An 18264-nucleotide genomic window follows, 5' to 3' on the forward strand; every position below is an offset into this window, starting at 1 on the left:
TGCTTTTACTTCCTTCTCTGACACCCTTTTTGGGGTACACATCCTTTGTCTTTGTGCCTCAATTCAGCTTCCTTCTTCCTTCTTGATGCGGCTTTGCCCAGCCAGATTTTAACCCACCTGTGAGCAAAGCCACACAACCCGTTCAGACTGAGAGAGGCTATTTTGGGTTTTAGCTTAGAGGTTTGAAGTTTTTTTTTTTTGGTCTCTGATCTGTGCTTCCTTCCTCCTTAGCTGCTTGTGTCTGGAGTCAGGTGATGAAGTTACTGAGCTGGAATCTGCCTGGTCTTTTGGGTTCTGGGGATTGGATGTTCCTGGTGAAGACTCTGATTTGGGGGGAAAACCCCAAGTGGTTTGTCACTGGCTCTTGTCCTGGACATGGCTCTACTGGCTGGTGCTGCACTTGGGAGGAAAGGTGTCATCACCTGCAACCCCCTGTCAGGTGGGAGACCCCCTGAAAGGCTGAGGGCCAGGGAGGCAGCCAGGTGTCACCCAAGTGTTCCCTCTCAGCCAGCAGCACCTCTGGGGTTGGACAAAGTAGGAGTCCAGTCTTGGCTCCCCCACTTACTTGCTTTGTGACTTTTGATGAGTTGCTTCTGTAAGCGTCATTGGACTATTATGAAGAATTAATGACATAATATAGAACACGTCACACAGTGCTTGGCAGATACGACACACCCAGTTCATGGTGGTAGTAAAAGTCACCCACCATCTATCTGTCCGTCAGTTTGTCACTCTGAGGTGGCCTGTATGTTGCTGTGATGCTAGATGCCACCAGTATTTCAAGTTCCAGCAGTCACTCATGGTAGGACAGGTTTCAGTGGAGCTTCCAGACTTAAGACAGACTAGGAAGAAAGGCATGGCTGTCTAATTCCGAAAATTAGCCAGTGACAATCCAGTGGATCACAACAGAACCTTGTCTGATGTAGTGCTGGAAGATGAGCTCCCTAGGCTGGAAGACATTCAGAATACTCAGTGGCTGCAAAAATGGATTTAAGCATACCAATGATCGTGAAGATGGCACAGGACTGGGCAGTGTTTTGTTGTGTTGTACACAGGGACACCATGAGTTGGAGCCAACTTGACAGTAACTAAGAACAACAGTAAGTCACAGTAGTTGACTATTATTTTGTTGTTGTTACTCAGCAATCCCTCAAATCAGGATTAGAGGTAGAAAAACAAAAACAAAAGCAAAAAACAAACTCACTGCCGTTGAGTTGATCCTGACTCATAGTGACCCTATGGGACAGAGTAGAACTGCCCCATAGAGTTTCCAAGGCTGTAATCTTTACGGAAGCAGACTGCCACATCTTTCTCCCATGGAGTGGCTGGTGGGTTCGAACCGCTGACCTTTCGGTTAGCAGCTAAGTCCTTAACCACTGCACCATCAGGGATCCTGTCTCTCCAGTGGTAGAGAGATACCTGGAAATTCAAGCTTGCCTAGTACAGAGCATGATGGAACCTCAACAACATGAAACAGTGGGGAGTGAAATCAGTCCAGGATCTCATGGAAGCCTGATTCAGAGGAGTGGAAGATATGACTGGCGAAACCAGAAATAAAGAGGTGATGCCGGGGTTGGAAGGCAATAGTTTGAAACTTATTTCTGAAAGTATTAAGCAAATATACTTATTCAGGAGTTCAAGGGACATAGGATATGTTCATGTGGGGTTGGATCCCAGCCAGTGGTCTGTAGGGAGAGAGGAAGGGGTGTCTGGCAGACGTCACAAACCTGCAAAGGCCAGGCAGGGATGGGAAAAGAGTGAAGCACGCATGGTGTAAGACAGTAGGGAATGGTGGGGACTGTGGAGAACAGGAGACCTTATCCCTTGTCTAAAGGGGACAACTGCCGCTCGGCCCACAGGCATGTGTGTCTTGTGTTGCCACAACTTGTAATTTTTCAAGAGAAGCTAGAAATCTACATTTTAAAAACCTGAATTTTCATAATTAGTAAATATAGTCAACTCATTCAGATTTTTAAAAAACAGTATATGGGTCAAATATAACATGTCTGCAGGCTGGATTTGCCCATGGGCTCCAGGTTGTGATCTCTGGGACAGAGGCGGAGCTACCGGAAATGGTGCCTATGGTAAGCACTGAAATTACCCCCGTCCCTGCAGAGATGTAGCAAGGGTAAGCAAGGGTGTAGCAAGCACCCAGGGGCAGGCTCTAAATTAAGCCCTCCTCCTTTTGGAAACCCTGGTGGCAAAGTAGTAGTTAAGTGCTACAGCTGCTAACCAAAAGGTTGACAGTTCAAATCCACCAGGCGCTCCTTGGAAACTCTATGGGGCAGTTCTTCTCTGTCCTGTGGGGTCGCTATGAGTTGGAATCGACTTGATCGCAATGGGATGGGAGAGGCGGTCTCTAAATCGTGCCACTCGCCCCACCACCCAGTTTCAAAATGAATACACGTTGATGGTGGCAACGGCTCAGGAAAAATGCTTTCCCCCGTCTTGTCTGGTTGCCTCAGTCAGGTGCCCTTCATATTTGTGGCGCCTTGGAACGTCATTGTATGTCTCATCTGGCACCCCCCTGGACTTGCACTGAAGGCTGCTTCCCCCCATGTCTCTGTGCCCCTGTCCAAACATCTGACACCCATCTTTTAGATAACTTTACCGCAACATCAGCTCAGAAATACCAGTCAAGCCTGTTAATCTTTTACTTAACACATTATGGCACTACACGAAAATTACAGCTGCACCTTCCTTGCTTTAACTGATGACAGTTGGTCTGTGATGTGCTCGAAGTCATTTTTTTCCAGTTTCTACACTCAGCAGAGCAAGATCACACAGTCTGTCTGTACCCGAGGAGGCTCTCAAATACGAAAGTTTCAGTTTTAACTTGCTGAATGACCTCTCACAGCTGGCGATGGAAACTGTGATGGTTAATAGAAGCTGTTTGGAGGGGGGCTTCACGTGGCAACCGGGCATACACCATACCTATCATACCTTAGATATGCCTGTGTCGGGGCATGAAGGAGAGTCCAGGCCAGGGACGGGGACAACTACAGGTACACTGGAGGGGGCCCAGCCAGTGTGGCCTGGGATGTGGGGGGCCACTGATTGCAAAACAAGAAGGGGCAGGAACTGGGGTTGGGGCAGGGATAGAAGGTGGTCTTTGAATGCGACCAAAACAAAACCATAGGGAAAGCTATGACTTACAGGCTATGCGGTTTCCCAGGGTTGTCCTAGGAATGGCCGATGGGTACAACCTCAGAGGCCAGGAAGGGAACTTGCTTTGGTTGAAGGCAGGGCTGACACTTAACCTGTATGCATTGGCACTACTCAATTTGTTGTGAAAGTTTGAAATACTTTTAGGCTGATTGTAAATAGCCACTGAGCCCCCTGAGCCTCAGGCCCTTGCTCACCTTCTTCTATCCCCCACCCCCAGCCCTGGACTGTCTGGACACCCCCAAGAGCTGGCAGCTAAAGAGTTAATTCCCAACTGCTCCCTGTGTCTATTCTGATTGGTTGGTGGTCAGTGCCTGAGCCACTAAGATTGTTAAATATCTTGACTCTTACCCCTTGTTGCAGTTGGATTGGCTTAAGTACAAAGGAGAATTTTTAGAGGACACAGAGAAGTTGGATGGAATTGGAAGGCAGGATGCTAGGTCCCCTGAGGGATGGGAGCCATGGAATCATACAATACGTGACCTTTTGTGTCTGTCTTCTTTCAGTTAGAATAATGTTTTTGAGGTTCATCCAGTGGTAGCATGTATTAGTACTTCATTTCTTTTTACAACTGAATAATATTCCATTCTAAGTATGTATCACATTTCATTTTTCCATTCACCTGTTGATGGACATTGGGGTTGTGTACACCTATGGCTATTGTGAATAGTGTTGCTGTGTATGTGTGTGTACATGCATTGTTTGAGTACCTGTTTTCAGTTTTTGGGGTATATACCTAGGAGTGGAATTGCAAGGTCACATGGTAATTCTATATTTAACTTTTTGAGGAACCACTGAACCATTAAATTTTACATTCTATCAGCAGTGGACAAGGTTTCCAGTTTTTCCACATCCTCACCAACACTATTTTCCCTTTTTAAAAAATAATAGCCATTCTCTTGGGTGTGAAGTGGTATTTCATTGTGGTTTTCATTTGCATTTTCCTAATGATTAATGATGTTGAGTATCTTTTCATGTACTTGTTAACCCATTTGTCATTTGTATTCTTTGGAGAAATGTCTATTCAACTCCTTTGCCCAGATTTTAAATGGGGTTTTTTTTTTGTTGTTGTTGTTGTTGAGTTGTAAGAGTTCTTTATATATTCTGAATGCTAGACCCTTATCAGATATATGACTTACTAATATCTTCTCCCGTTCTATAGGTTGTTTTCACTTTTTTGATAATGTCCTTTGATACACAGAAGTTTTTTAATTTTGATGATGTCCAGTGATCAATTTTTTCTTTTATTGCTCGTGCTTTTGGTGTCATATCTAAGAATCCATTGTCAAATCCAAAGTCATGAAGATTAGTTGCTATATTTTCTTCTGAGAGCTTTGTAGCTTTGGTTCTTATATTTAAGTTGTTGATCCATTTCGAGTTAATTTTTATATATGGTGTGAGGTAGGGGTCAAATTTCATTCTTTTGCATGTGAGTATCAAGTTGTCCCAGCACAAAAATAAACTTTTTAACACAACTTTCCTAATTGGCCTTCTTGCCTTCTGTCTTCCTGGTTCTAATCTGTCTTGTATAGCACTCTGTAAGTCATTTTCCTAAAAGAGCATGTTCAATGTGTGGGGAACTCTCAGTGGTTCATGGTGATGGTCAGAGCCCCAATGCTGCTACCAGCACTCATTGACCTCTTAGTGTGTGCCAGGTGCTGTGTGAGGCTGTGGAGCCTTAGATAAGTCATTTCATGTCTCTATCCCTCAGTTTCCTCATCTGTGAGTAGTACACATTTCGCAGGGATGTTAGGAGGATTAGTGCCTATAAATCATTTCAAATAGTTCCCAGTATGAGTAGTAAATGCTCAGTAAATGTTAACTCTCACTTATCCAATATTTATTGGGCACCTTCTCTATGCCAAGTAGAATATATGGGGGATGTTGACCAAGCAAAATATCCTCATGTTGCTCACAGTCAAGTGTGGAAGAGACACAATTAAACATGCCAATTTGAGAGAACAGGACATTTGTTTCTTTTTTGTCTGTCCAGCAATTAGTATATAAGTTCCATGAAAGCAGGCATTTTGTGTCCATTTTCACAGCTGTATCCCCAGTGGCTAGGAGGAACTTGGCCTTTGGTAAATATTTGCTGGGTAAATGAATCAAGTACGATTTTAGCTGGACTTGAAAGCCTAGATGTTAATGGAGGAAAGTTGGGGAGTTGGGAGAGAAGAGTGGGGGAGTGACTTGGAGCAATGATTCTGCTTCAGGTCCAGGTAGACCTGGTGTGAACTGCAGCTCTGCAGGGGCCATCTGTGTAACCCTGGAGAGGTTACTCTCATCTCTAAAATGGGAACAAATAGCACCTTCCACATGGGCATGTCAGGAGGATTGGAGAGAGTACATCTGAGATACCCAGCATGGCCCTTGGTGCAGGGGTGGCTCTCAATAAATATGTTCTCATTTCCCTTGCCATTCTTTCTGTCACTTGGCATCTCATTGTTGAAAGAGATGGTGAGGTTACGATGATTCTTAATAATATCTGGTCAGAAATGCTGGAATCCTTCTCCCTGAGATCTGCAGAGGAAATGTATACTTGGAGGAAAGTGCAAAGCCAGCAAAGTGGCAATTATCAGCTGGGATTTTGTCCCAAATCTCAAAGTAGAGCTCGTGAGACCAGAGATACGCTCCTCAGGGTACTCCTTTCTTAAACTCCAGCTGAAATCTGCCTGGGCTCCCAGAAGGCCAACATATTAAGGAAGCCAAAATGGGACCACAAGAGCCATGAGGAGAGAGACAACACTTGCCCCTGTGCCTGGAGCACAGTTGGCCCAGGCCACTTATCCCCAGACTTCTCAGGGAAGACCAGGGGATCTGGACCCAGCAGCTTCCTGGAAGAAGTGGGAGATAATGGGAGAGAAAAAGAAAGATGGCAGGTGCCCCTTTTAACTTCTGTTCAAGCTCCACCCATTGAGACCAGGCCAATCAGCATCTTGGAATCAACCAATCAGATCAGTTCTTGTCCCCCTAGAGGTTGAATACATGAGTGAGGGAAGACCTGAGCTCCCCCTTCTTTTTAGGTGGGGATGAGCTGTCATTCAACTTTAAGGTGAATGTTCAGTGGGCGCAGGGGAAGTGTTTTATGGCATAGAACATGAGGACTCTTTCTAGGAGCCTGACGTATTACCTCTCTTCTCATTGCCCAGGGATGGAGATGGGGCTGGTTAAGCAGCCAGTTGGGAAGTCTTGTGTTCTTGCTTTGTGATTTCTAGGCCCTATCGTTGTTACTAGAGTAGCATCCCTGAGCAGGAGACGTGGGTGCTGGGATCCTTCTGCATGTTGAGACCACTGCAAGGTCCTGCTGGCCAGTGCAGACCCAGCATCTCAAACTTGGCCATCCAGAGCTCTGCAAAGGACAATAATTCATCGCCTTGGCTGCAGAGACGTGAAATATTGTTACGAAAACCTTGTAGCTCATTAAGAAGATGCAGGCCTACTTTTTAGTTAGGTTTATTGAGAGATCATTTTTATACAGTAAAATTCATCACTGTTAATGGTTAGAACACTCCTATCACCCCCCAAAATTCCCACATGCTTCCCCTTTGTAGTCAACCGCTTTCTCCAATCCCAGCCCCTGGCAGCCACTGATCTGATTTCTGTCCCTGTAGATTTGCCTTTTCTAGGACATCATACAAATGGAATCATACAGCATATAGTCATTGATTTTAACTTCTTTTCCTTAGCATAATTCTTTTGAGATTCATAAATGTTGTTGCATGTGTGTATAGTTCACTCCATTTTACTGCTGAGAAGTGTTCCATTGTGTGGCTGTACCACTGTTTGTTCATCCATTAACCCAACTGAAGGACATTGTGATTGGTTCTCGTTTTTGGCTATTACAATTACAATTAGCAGGCTATAAACCTTTATGTACAGGTTTTTGTGTGGACATATGTTTTCATTTCACTTGGGTACATACCTAGGGATGGGATTGCGAGGTCATATAAGGTAAGTGTATGTTTAACTTTATAAGAAACTGCCACACTGTTTTCCAAAGTGACTGTACCATTTTGCATTCCCTAGCAATGAATGAGTATTCCAGTTGTGCTGTATCCTTGTCAGCATTTGGTGGTGTCAGTCTTAATTTAAAAAAATTTTTTAGCAGTCCTAGTAAGTATAAGAATTACTTTTAAGCTTGGAAAATATCATTGTCCTTAGGAGAAACAAAATTCACCACTTTCACAGTACCTAAAGTAATGTCTACTGATTGTGTCTATTTATTTGCTTACTTGCTCATTTTTTGGTCTCTGCTCCTATCATATAAGCATCAGGAAGACACCTGCACCTAGGACAGTGCCTGGCACATAGTATATATGCTCAGTAAGTGCATGTGAACAAACGAGTGAGTGAGGCAAGATGCGATAGAATGTAGCAAGGAATTTGGTATCCCATTAGCCCTGGGCTGGGACTTAAGGCCAACTTCCTTAGCGTCTGCAATATACTACTTAGCAGAGAAGGCAACTTCTGGGCTGGATTGGGAAAAAGAAGGAATTTTGTTGTCAAGCAGTGAGAAAAGAGCATCTCTTGAAGAGGGAAGAGAATTGCAGAGGCAGAAGGTCACGAGGGTGTGGCGTGTTTGGGGCGATGAGCAGTGAGCTCTGTGTGGTGAGAATGTGGTGTGTGTGGGTGGGCAGAGTTGGACAGGATACTGAAACCAAAAAAACTCACTGCTGTCAAGTCAATTCCGATGCATAGCGACCCTGTGGGACAGAGTAGAACAGCCCCATAGAGTTTCCAGGGAGCCCCTGGTGGATTTGAACTGCCGACCTGTTGGTTTGCAGCTGTAGCACTGAACCACCACTCCACCAGCGTTTCCAAGATCACACTGTGGAGATAGCAATAATAATACAAAATATTATACAGCTTACTATATTCCAGGTGGTTCTGAGATCTTTATTGTTAGTTGCTGTACAGTTGGCTCTGCTCATGGTGATACCACCTACAACAGAACAAAATGTTGCCCGGTCCTCACCACATTATGATCGCTGGCATGCTCAAATCCACCGTTGCAGCCACTGTGTGTTTTGAGTGCCTTCCAACCTAGGGAGCACAACTTCCAGCACTACATCAGACAGCATTCTGTTGTGACCCATAACGTTTTCACTGGCTAATTTTCAGAAGTAAATCACCAGGCTTTTCCTCCTAGTCTGTCTCAGTCTGGAAGGTCCACTGAAACCTGTCTACCGTGGGTGACACTGGTGGTATTTGAGATACTGGTGGCATAGCTTCCAGCATCACAGCAACACACAAGCCACCATAGTATGATGACAAACTGACAGATGAGAAGTGGTCTGCATCTTTACACACATTAATTCTTTTATTTTTTCCCAACAGCCCTATAAGGTTAGCACTATCATTATCTCCATTTTACAGACAGGGAAGCTGAAGCATACAGAAGTTGAATGACTTGCCCAAAGTCGTATAACTAAGAAGTCAAGTCATAGAATAGAGCTAGGATTTGAACCCAGGCAGTTAACACTCTAAACTCTGTACTTTTAACCCACTGCCTTACACTGCCAGCCTATGAGATGGCATGTATATTAGTTAGAGAACAGTCTAAGCTGCTGTAACAAAGAACCCCTAAATTATACCGACTGAAGATGAATTGGTTTTCTCTAAAATGTCAATCCAAAGGGGCAAAGTTCTATCTTGAGTTTAAGGCATCCCTCCAGTTCTTACCCTCTTCGCAGCCAGTGGGAAGGTGGGAAAGGGCAAGGGGAGCTTATTGGCCAAAATGCAATGACATGGCCATGCCAAGTTACAAGGGAGGCTGGGAAACGTGGTCTCTAGTTGGGCAGCCATGCTCCCTGCTAAAACTCAAAGGTTCTCTTATTAAAGGGAAGAGTGGATATCAGTGGACAATTAGCAGCTGTGCCACAGCTTACAATCAATGGATGTTGAACTTTTTGCTGTAGGTGGCAAGAAGCTGGCAAGTATCTCTAATCAGGGATATGTCATGCCCAGATTTGGGGTTTAGATCACTCTGGAAGCTTGCTGAGAGGATAGTGGTGACAGATCTAGGAGCAAGGAGGCCTGTTTAATAGATTTACCCATCACATTATTTTGCTGTTTCTGGAATCCTTGCAACAGGCAGGAGCCAGTAGGTTGGTTTCTCAGGTGGTTCCAGACGGAAGGAAGTTGTGGCACAGACTGCTAGTTGTCCATCAATATCCATTTTCCCTTTAATAAGATAATGGTTGAGTTTTAGCAGAGAGCATAGCCACCCAGCTAGAGGCCACGTTTCCCAGGTTCCCTTGCAGCTCGATGTGGCCATGTGAGTGTGTGCTGGAGTTAGAATGGAAATAGTCAACTCTCTTGGCCATTCATTCATTCAACGACTATTTATCAAGAACCATGTCTGGGCACAGACCTCCAGTGATAGTATGATGAATGCTGGGGGCTGACTTCGGTTCTCGGTGTGTACTCAATGCAGTATGAACTTTGGCATGTGATAACAACACTGGTCTCTTCTGTTTATTTCTCTTGGCTGTAGGACCCCCGGAGCAAACACAAATTTAAGATCCACACATACTCCAGCCCCACGTTCTGTGACCACTGTGGGTCCCTACTGTATGGGCTCATCCACCAAGGGATGAAATGTGACAGTAAGTACATACATTTGATCTCAGGCTACTTCCTCATAGTTTGGGGTCCATGTCTGCACAAATTCTCCCAAGTCCTGGGTGGGCTGGTATACCAGTTATCTATTGCTGTGGACCAATCCTTCCCCACCCCCAAGCATAGTGGCTTAAAAGCATCACCATTTATTTATTAGCTCATGATTCTGCAAGGCAGTCCTTGGGTTGGGTTCAGCTGTCATGGCCTGGGCTTGCTCATGCATATGTGGTGGGTTAGTGGGTTGATTGGGGCCTGGCTGGCTTCCCTCATGCATCTGAAGGTGGCTGACTGTCATCTGGGTAATGGAGATGACTGGGCCATGTGTCCTTCATCTGCAGCAGGCTAGTCTGGCCTTGCTCCCATGGAGGGAGTAGGGTTCCAAGTCCTTCAAGATACATCCCATGAGAAGCACTTTTCAAGTGTTTGCTTGTGTCACATTTGCTCCTGTCCCAGTGGTCAAAGCAAGTCACCTGGTGAGGGTCACAATCTGTGTGGGAGGGGATGCCCATGGGTGTGAATACAGGGAGCAGGAACAATCGGGGGCCCTTCCTGCAGCCTGACCACTGTTGCTTTAAACATTGGTATGCAGGACTGATGCATTGTTGCATGGAAAAGGCCTGCCTCCCTCCAGTGCCCACAAGTGTGTGCTGGAAGAGGGTGGGTGATTCTCTGGCCACAGCTGGCTGGGAAAGGCAATTGGGGAAAGGACTTCTTTTCATTATGCAAAGGACTGAGAGGTCTGTGGAGTGAGGGAATGAGCAAAGGGACAGGGAGGCTCCATGTGTTGGTGGCTCCAGAGGCCTGCTGGCCTGCAGGAGGCTGAGGCCCAGAGGACAGAGGGAGAAAGCCACAGGGGCAGAGAGTGATCAGGAAGAGCGAGAGTGTGGACTGGGCTGCAAGAGAGAGAGAAGCACATACTCGAGCATGGACAGAGTGACACACAAAGACAGGTGCAGGGGGACAGACAGACACATATGTATCTAAGCCCAGGGAGCAATGGAGAGTGAAAGCTACTGGGGGGCTCAGCTAGAGAGGGAGACTTGGACAGACAGACAAAGACAGTGTGATTGGAAGTGACACAGGGAGAGATGTCTGCACGCAGGCTCATGCAGGGATACAGGGGTGGAGAGAGGCCAGAGGAAGAGACAGAAACTCAGACCTAGGGAGACGGAGACAGAGCAGCTCAGAGAGATTCAGAGGGAGACTGAGATTGAGTCAGAGAGACAGAGAGGACCAGAGACAGGACAAAACACACAGAAGGAGAGAGAGACACCTATGACGCAGGCAGGGAGAGGAGCCAAGATGATGCCTCTGCCTGCAGGACACTGGTGCCTCCCACCACACAGGGTGCGCAAGGGTGGGGATGATGCCCCAGCTGCAAAGCCAGGGTGGGCTGGTGAGTAGGGGAGGTGAGCTGGCTGCTCAGGGCCCAGGGGGGTCTCCCTTCCCCTCCCGCCATCCTCTCCCCACAATGCACTTCTAGTTTTCTTAATTTGCCTGCAGTGAGAATTTGCCATCTGCTGCCTCCTGGAGCTTGGGCTGAGAAGGAGCCCCCTCAGCACCCCTTACCTTGGGGAAGCCATGCCCAAAACTCTCGGGAAATCCCCTGAAATGCAGCCCCCAGGGGGGCGATTCAGCCTCTCTACCCGGTTCTCAAACTGGAACGAGGGTCCTCTAGGGTGCACACCCTCCTGGAGCGGGTGCCATTCCAGAAGACTTCGGGAAAATCAGCAAGCACTGCGGAGGAGCGTGCAAAGTAATTGTATAGTTTCCATATAAAACAGGAGACTTCAACACATTAGGTCTCAGACTGGCAGACCGGGAGCCAAATTCAGTTTATAGACATATCTTTTGGCCTCTTCTGGGTTTAACTTTTGTTGTTGTTGTTGTAATCATTTGTGGTGGATACTGTGGGGCCCAGAACCGACTGAACAGCAACGGGTTTGGATTTTTTGAACTGTGGGGCCCTGGCAGATCCTCCACACTTGGTTTCCCCACTTCTATTGGATCCCAGCTGCACCCTTCATTGGGAATTATCCTTGGCCTCAGAGAAATGCCTTGCCCAAGGTGGGACTCCATCCAGGGATGGTTCATGGCCAATGATTGACTGAGGCCCAGCCTCTTGACTCCATTTGGGACCACTCTGGAGCCCCAGTTACAATCGCCTTAGCTGCACCCCCACGTGGGGCCAGTGTCTCCCTCTGCCCAGTCCTGCCTCCCTCACTGCCTTCAGGTGTAGCTCCCAAGAGCTCTCTCACAAACCTGCTCCCAACTCCCCACCCCAAAGCCTACTTCCAGGGAACCCGATCTGAGGTTATTAGCTGTGAATATTTAAAAATCAGGGGATGTCACCAAAAGCTCTGGATTCTTGCTTACCTTGAAGAATGGGAAGCCTTGGCACCTCCTTTGGAAGGCACTCCTGTGTGGCTGGAGCTGCGTGAGCTGCTGTTCGTCGGCTGGCCCAGCGTCTTCCCCTGGGCATCAAAGTGGGTGACTGATATCTGAACGCTGGGGGCGGGATGACTACTTCGGGCTACACCCTTAGCCTCGGGGAAGGACAGATCCGTTTTCCTTTGTCCTTCAAGGTTTGGGGGTAAGAGTTGGAGAAGCCCTTGGTCTCCTTAGGAGACCCTGGCATGGCAAGCCAGTCCCGGCCAGGCTTGTAGGTCTCAGCTGCCTTGTCTGGAGGAACAGGAAGGGCCAGCCGGCTGACCCGTGCCTCTCTCCCCTCACAGCCTGCATGATGAACGTCCACAAGCGCTGCGTGATGAACGTCCCCAGCCTGTGCGGCACAGACCACACGGAGCGCCGCGGACGCATCTATATCCAGGCCCACATCGAGAGGGAAGTCCTCATTGTCGTTGGTAGGTGGCTTGGGGCTCCTATGCCAGCTCCACGGGTTCCTGACCCTGCCTGACTGGTGTGTTTGAGGAAGGGCTGGTGGAGAGGTGGGTGGCCTGCCTGCCCACTGCCCAGAGAGGGTGGTGCAGGAGACTGGGAGGGGCGGGACACTGCCTTTAACCCCTGCCCCCCATTACAGCTCTTGGCACAGTGGGCTTTCTCAGAAACTGCACACCCTCCAAGCTTCCGCCTTAGCATCTAGGGCTGACCTCAGCTGAGACAGCGGGCACCTGAGTCCCCTCTGCTTCTGCTTTCACAGGGCCCTCCACTCCCCTCTCCTCTCCTTCCTCTCACTTGCCCATTCTCTCTCAGTGTCTTTGAAGTTTGCAGTTCCATTTCTTTTATTAAGAGAGAGGATGCTTGGTCCTTCATTTTCCACTGGGGATAGTGTTCCGTCTTGGAGATGAGGAGAGGGTACGGTGTGCAACTCAGGGGAACCCCAGGGCTTTCCATTGTAGTTCAAGCATTCTTTCTTTAACCTGATCCTTGTTACACTGGTCCTTGTTACATTATTCGCTACACTTTTTGCATGTCTGAAATATTTCATTCTAATAAGAAAGAGGGGGCATACAGTGGGATAGAGAGGGGCAGTGGAACCAGGGGAGAAGAGAGGTGGATGTCTGGTTCACATTTAACTCAGTGCTCAGGGACCAGTTGGTGCTCAAGCAAAATTGGAATTCCACTGTGCCAAACTGGTAAGTACTTAGCCACAAAGCCATAGCGAAATCAAAACCAAGCTGCAGGAGAATGAAACCAGGGCTTGGAAGGAATTCTATCTCAAAGGCTTAGAACACAAACTGCTGTTGTCTTGATACCAAATTCAGAACAAGTTTTTATGAATTGGTAGTTTTAGGATATTGATCATGGAAGGGATTGATTTTCTAAGAATTGGTCATTTTCTGGGGCCTGGAATGGTCCAACAGCGCTCGTGTGCTGTAAGTTTAAGCATATCCCTGTAAAATATAATTCCAGTTTTAAATGGAGGTTCAGGAGGCCCGGAGAGTTTTTAGGAAACGTGCATTCCGTTGAATTGTGTTTTCCTCGGGAGGAAGTCTAGCAATTGCCTCTCTCCTAGTGGGATGCTGGGGGGCCCAGGGGAGAAGCCTGCAGTTACTGCAGGTTCCAAAAATTTACCCTTCTCCTCCCCTAATGTCAACTTCCTGGCGCTAGAGGAGCAAAAACGATACTTTCCTGCCTTCTAGTGGCATTCTTTAGGAACTACACCAGTTTAAAAGTGTTCCTGAGAGCAGCCAGTGTTACGGACCTCATTGGTACACAGCACTCAAATCCTTACCCGTTATTTCTTTAAGTGCTCGTGACAACCTTATGAAATGCATATTCTTATCTTCATCTTCTACTGAAGAGACTGAGGCTCTGAGAAGTTAATTCCCCAAGCTCACACCATTAATAATAATAATAAAACAAAAACCAAACCAAACCCATTGCCGTCGAGTCGATTCCGACTCATAGCGACACTAGGGGACAGAGCAGGACTGCCCCATAAAGTTTCCAAGAAGCGCCTGGTAGATTCGACCTGCTGACCTTTTGATTAGCAGCTATAGCACTTAACCACTACACCACCAGGGTTTCCAAAATAAAACAATACCAAACATTTATTGAAGTTTTTTTTTCCTTTAATGTGTTAGTCATTGTGCAGTATAATTACAGGCAGTGTCTTCTTCACATTTTTCAACAACTCTAATGAAATAAGTATTTTTATCATTCTATCATTCTACCCATCAGAAAGGGAGCCCCCAGGTGGTGCAAATGGTTAACACACTTGGCTGCTAAATAAAAAGTTGGAAGTTTGAATTCACCCAGAGGTGTCTAGAAAGACCTGGTGATCTAGAAAAATCAGCCATTGAAACCTCATGGAGCACTCACTCCAACACACATGGGTTGTCATGAGTTGGAACCGACTCAGTGGTGACTGGTTTACCCATCAGGAAACAGGCTTAGAGAGTCACATAATGGGTCACTTAAATCTGTTTGACTCTTAAGTACGATATACTATGTTACTTTTGGGTTTAGCTCAGTTTCTCCCTCCCTCTATTTATTCCCCTTGTGGTTTAACTAGAATACTTCTGTGGTCATTCCTTGGGGAGCTTTTGTTTCCATGTGGTGTGATACAACGTCCCTTCATGTCCAAGGTCAAAGTCTTTCCCCTTAATCATGCATATGCTCTAGCCCTTGACCCAGTTGATCACAAGCTGCTGATTCTTCGGCAAAAACCAGTACCCGCCTTTGACTAGAAGGGGAAGGGGGAAAGTTGGCGCTCCCTTAAAGTTAGGGCAGAATATCTGCATGCTTAACTATGAATTGGAATTGACAAAACAGCACACAACAACAACAACAGGGTTTTGATAGGAGCCCTGGAGGCACTATGGTTAAGCACTCAGCTGCTAACTGAAATGTTGGCGGTTCGAATCCACCAGCCACTCCTCAGGAGAAACACCTGGTGATCTGCTCCCATAAAGATTCCAGAAAAGCCACTGTCGTCTAGTCGACTCCAACTCATAGTGACCCTACAGGACAGAGTAGAACTGCCCCATAGGGTTTCTGAGGTTGTAATCTTTATGGAAGGTTACTACCACATTTTTCCCCCTCGGAGCAGCTAGTGGGTTCGAAGCTACTACTTTCAGTTAGTAGCTGAGCGCTTAACCATTGTGCGATCAAGACTCCTTAAGTGTTTAGTCCAAAACCAAAAAACCCACCAATCTCTAGTCAATTCTGACTCATAGCAACCCTATAGGACAGAGCAGAACTGCTCCATAGGGTTTCCAAGGCTGTAAATCTTTATGAAACCAGACTGCCACATCTTTCTCCCCTGGAGCACATGGTGGGTTTGAATCGCCAACTGCTGACCTTTCTGTTCACAGCTGAGTGCTTTAACAGCTGTGCCACTAGGGCTCCTTTCTGTAAAGATTACAGCCTAGGAAACCCTGTGGGGCAGTTCTACTCTGTCCTATAGGGTTGCTTTGAGTTGGAATTGAGTTGATAGCATACAACAACAACAACAGGGTTTTGATAAAAAGCAAACCAGTTGCCATTAAGTTGACTCCGATTCATGGAAACCCCATATGTGTCAGAGTAGAACTGTGCTCCATAAAATTTTCAGTGACTAACTTTTTGGAAATAGATCACTAGGCTTTTCTTCCAAGGTGCCTCTGGGTAGGCTTGAACCTCCAGCCTTTTAGTTAGCTGCCAAGTGTGTTAATCATTTGTACCACACAGGGACTCCTAGGGTTTTGATAGCATTAATAAAATTTATTGTTGTTATGGTTAGGCGCTGAGGAGTTGGTTCTGACTCATAGTGACCCTACGTACAATAGAACAAAACATTGCCCGTTCCTGTACCATCCTCACAATCGTTGCTATGTTCGAGTCCATTGTTGCAGCCACTGTGTCAATCCATCTCACTGAGAGTCATCTTCTTTTTCGCTGACCCTCTACTTTACCAAGTATGATGTCCTTAATAAATAAATGTCATTAATAAAATAACTACCAGCATTTTAGTAGCACTTCGTGGTTTCTGAAGTGTGTTAATATTGGATTCTCTGATGGAGGTAGTGTTGCTGGAAGGGGAGTAAGACTCAGTGAGGCTAACCTGCTGGCATTACATGCAGCACCAATGAGTACCTGGGCCTCTTGACACCATGTCACCGTGCCATGCTATATTGCCCCTTCTCCATGCCAAGCATAGTAAGGACTAAGCAGCGAAGGACTTACTGATTGAAAATGCAAGAACCCTGGTGCTTTGGCTAGGTTCTCAGTAACAAAGCCTGAGAGGAGGGTTTTTGTTCATGTGACTTATTGGTTTAGATTTACTCCCCTCCCCTCCCCTCCCCTCCCCTCCCCTCCCCTCCCCTCCCCTCCCCTCCCCTCCCCTCCCCTCCCCTCCCCTCCCCTCCCCTCCCCTCCCCTCCCCTCCCCTCCCCTCCCCTCCCCTCCCCTCCCCTCCCCTCCCCTCCCCTCCTTCTTTCTTTCAAAGGGGAATGAGGTTAGCAGGGTGGCACGGGGAAGAGCTAAGCGAGATTGTCTCTGTTGAGGACTGGCTTCAGCCGGATCCCGGGGGCAGTTGTGGACTATGAATTAGTAGCACAGAGGCAGGCCCACCTGAGCCAAGGGGACCGGTCTCTTGTTCTCCAGGCCAGTCAGTCCTTCTGCAGGCTGCTGGGGTGGAGGCTGGGAGGGTGCTTCCCTTTCTTAGGCTAGGTGGTTCCTGCATGGCTGAAGACAATTACCTAGGCAAGGAGGCAACTGGGGGTGGGTGCCCTGGGCAGGAACCAGCAGCATCGACTGTACCTGGGCATCCCATTGATCTCCCAGGCATCCTTCCAGTCTCATGGTTGGGACTCCAGGTTCTTCCCCTAGATCTTGGCAAGACTGATCAGAGAGGGGAGAGAAACCTAAAGATTGCCTGGGGCCCTTCCGGGCAGCATCAGGCCAGAAGTGGCCTTGCAGTGTTTGTAGAATGCCTCACTTCATCCATTATTTTTTGCGTGTGATTGCCAAACTGTTATTTCACTAAAAAGTAACCCCAGGATATTTGCAGTTCAAGGTTTAAGGGGTATTTCAAGGCAACAGTCTCAGAGAGTCCTCTAGTCTCAACTAGTTAGTTCAGCAAATGTGGACTTTTTAAGAACTTGAGTTCTGTTCTGCATTTTTCTCCCATTCTATCAGGGTCCGTCTGTTGTGACCCTGACCAGAACAGTTGGTAGTGGTAGCTGGGCACCATCTAGTTCTTCTGGCCTCAGGGTAGATCAGGCCATGGCACTTCACTTCATCCAGGCTGTAGAGGTATGTACAGTGTTAAGACTTTCCACCTACCAGCCTGGACATTCTGCCAATTGCTCTGAATGTCCCACGTTCTTTGGGAATCCCAGCATCTGCAGAGGTCACTGGGCTCCTGTTGTTTCTGAAAGATCTAGCTATTTCCTGGTCTCTCTTGGCTGCTGAAATACAAGCCTTCTGTCTACTCTTAGGGTTCTTGTAGGTTAAGATCCGATCATTTCTCCTCCCCTTAAAAACTCATCAGTGTTTTCCTATTGCTCTTAGGACAGACTAGCTCTAACACAGTGGTCTCATTCTCTTCATTTTAATCCTTCATCTTCTCCAAGCTGTCACCTACCACAGGAATTTGCATATTTTGTTCCTTTTGCCTGAAATGTTTGTCTTTGCTAACTTCTTTGAGGAGTCTACCTGGGTAGCTTAAATGGTTAAGTGTTTGACTATGACCTGAAAGCTTGGCAGTTCAAACCTACCCCGAGGCAGCTCAGAAGACAGTCCTGTTGATCTGCTCACATAAGGATTACAGCCTTAGAAACCCTATGGAACAGTTCTACCCTGCACACATGGGGCCACCATGAATTGAAATCGACTTGACAGCAACTAACAAAACAACAGCAACAACTTCTTTGAGCAATTAACTCTTTCTTCCTGTAGATCTTAGCTCATTCGCACCATTGGGGAAGCTCCCCCTAATCTCGCCAAGAAAGACAAACTAAAAACCAAGCCAACTGCCGTGGAGTCAGTTCTGACTCACGGCGACACTTTGTGTGTCAGAGCAGAACTGTA

At 47.0% G+C, this 18264-nt stretch overlaps 1 protein-coding gene across 2 annotated transcripts in view; it reads left to right on the forward strand.

Annotated features, from left to right (window-relative positions):
• PRKCB (protein kinase C beta) overlaps positions 1-18264 on the forward strand; it is a 390245-nt gene that overhangs the window by 189321 nt on the left and 182660 nt on the right. For both annotated transcript variants that reach the window (XM_049904226.1, XM_049904224.1), the window contains exons 4-5: positions 9662-9773; positions 12522-12650. In XM_049904226.1, the coding sequence (XP_049760183.1) occupies positions 9662-9773; positions 12522-12650 (241 nt within the window). The remainder of the gene's footprint in view (positions 1-9661; positions 9774-12521; positions 12651-18264) is intronic.

The sequence above is a fragment of the Elephas maximus genome, chromosome 12 (genome assembly GCF_024166365.1).
Source record: "Elephas maximus indicus isolate mEleMax1 chromosome 12, mEleMax1 primary haplotype, whole genome shotgun sequence".
NCBI classification, from domain to species: Eukaryota; Metazoa; Chordata; class Mammalia; order Proboscidea; family Elephantidae; genus Elephas; species Elephas maximus.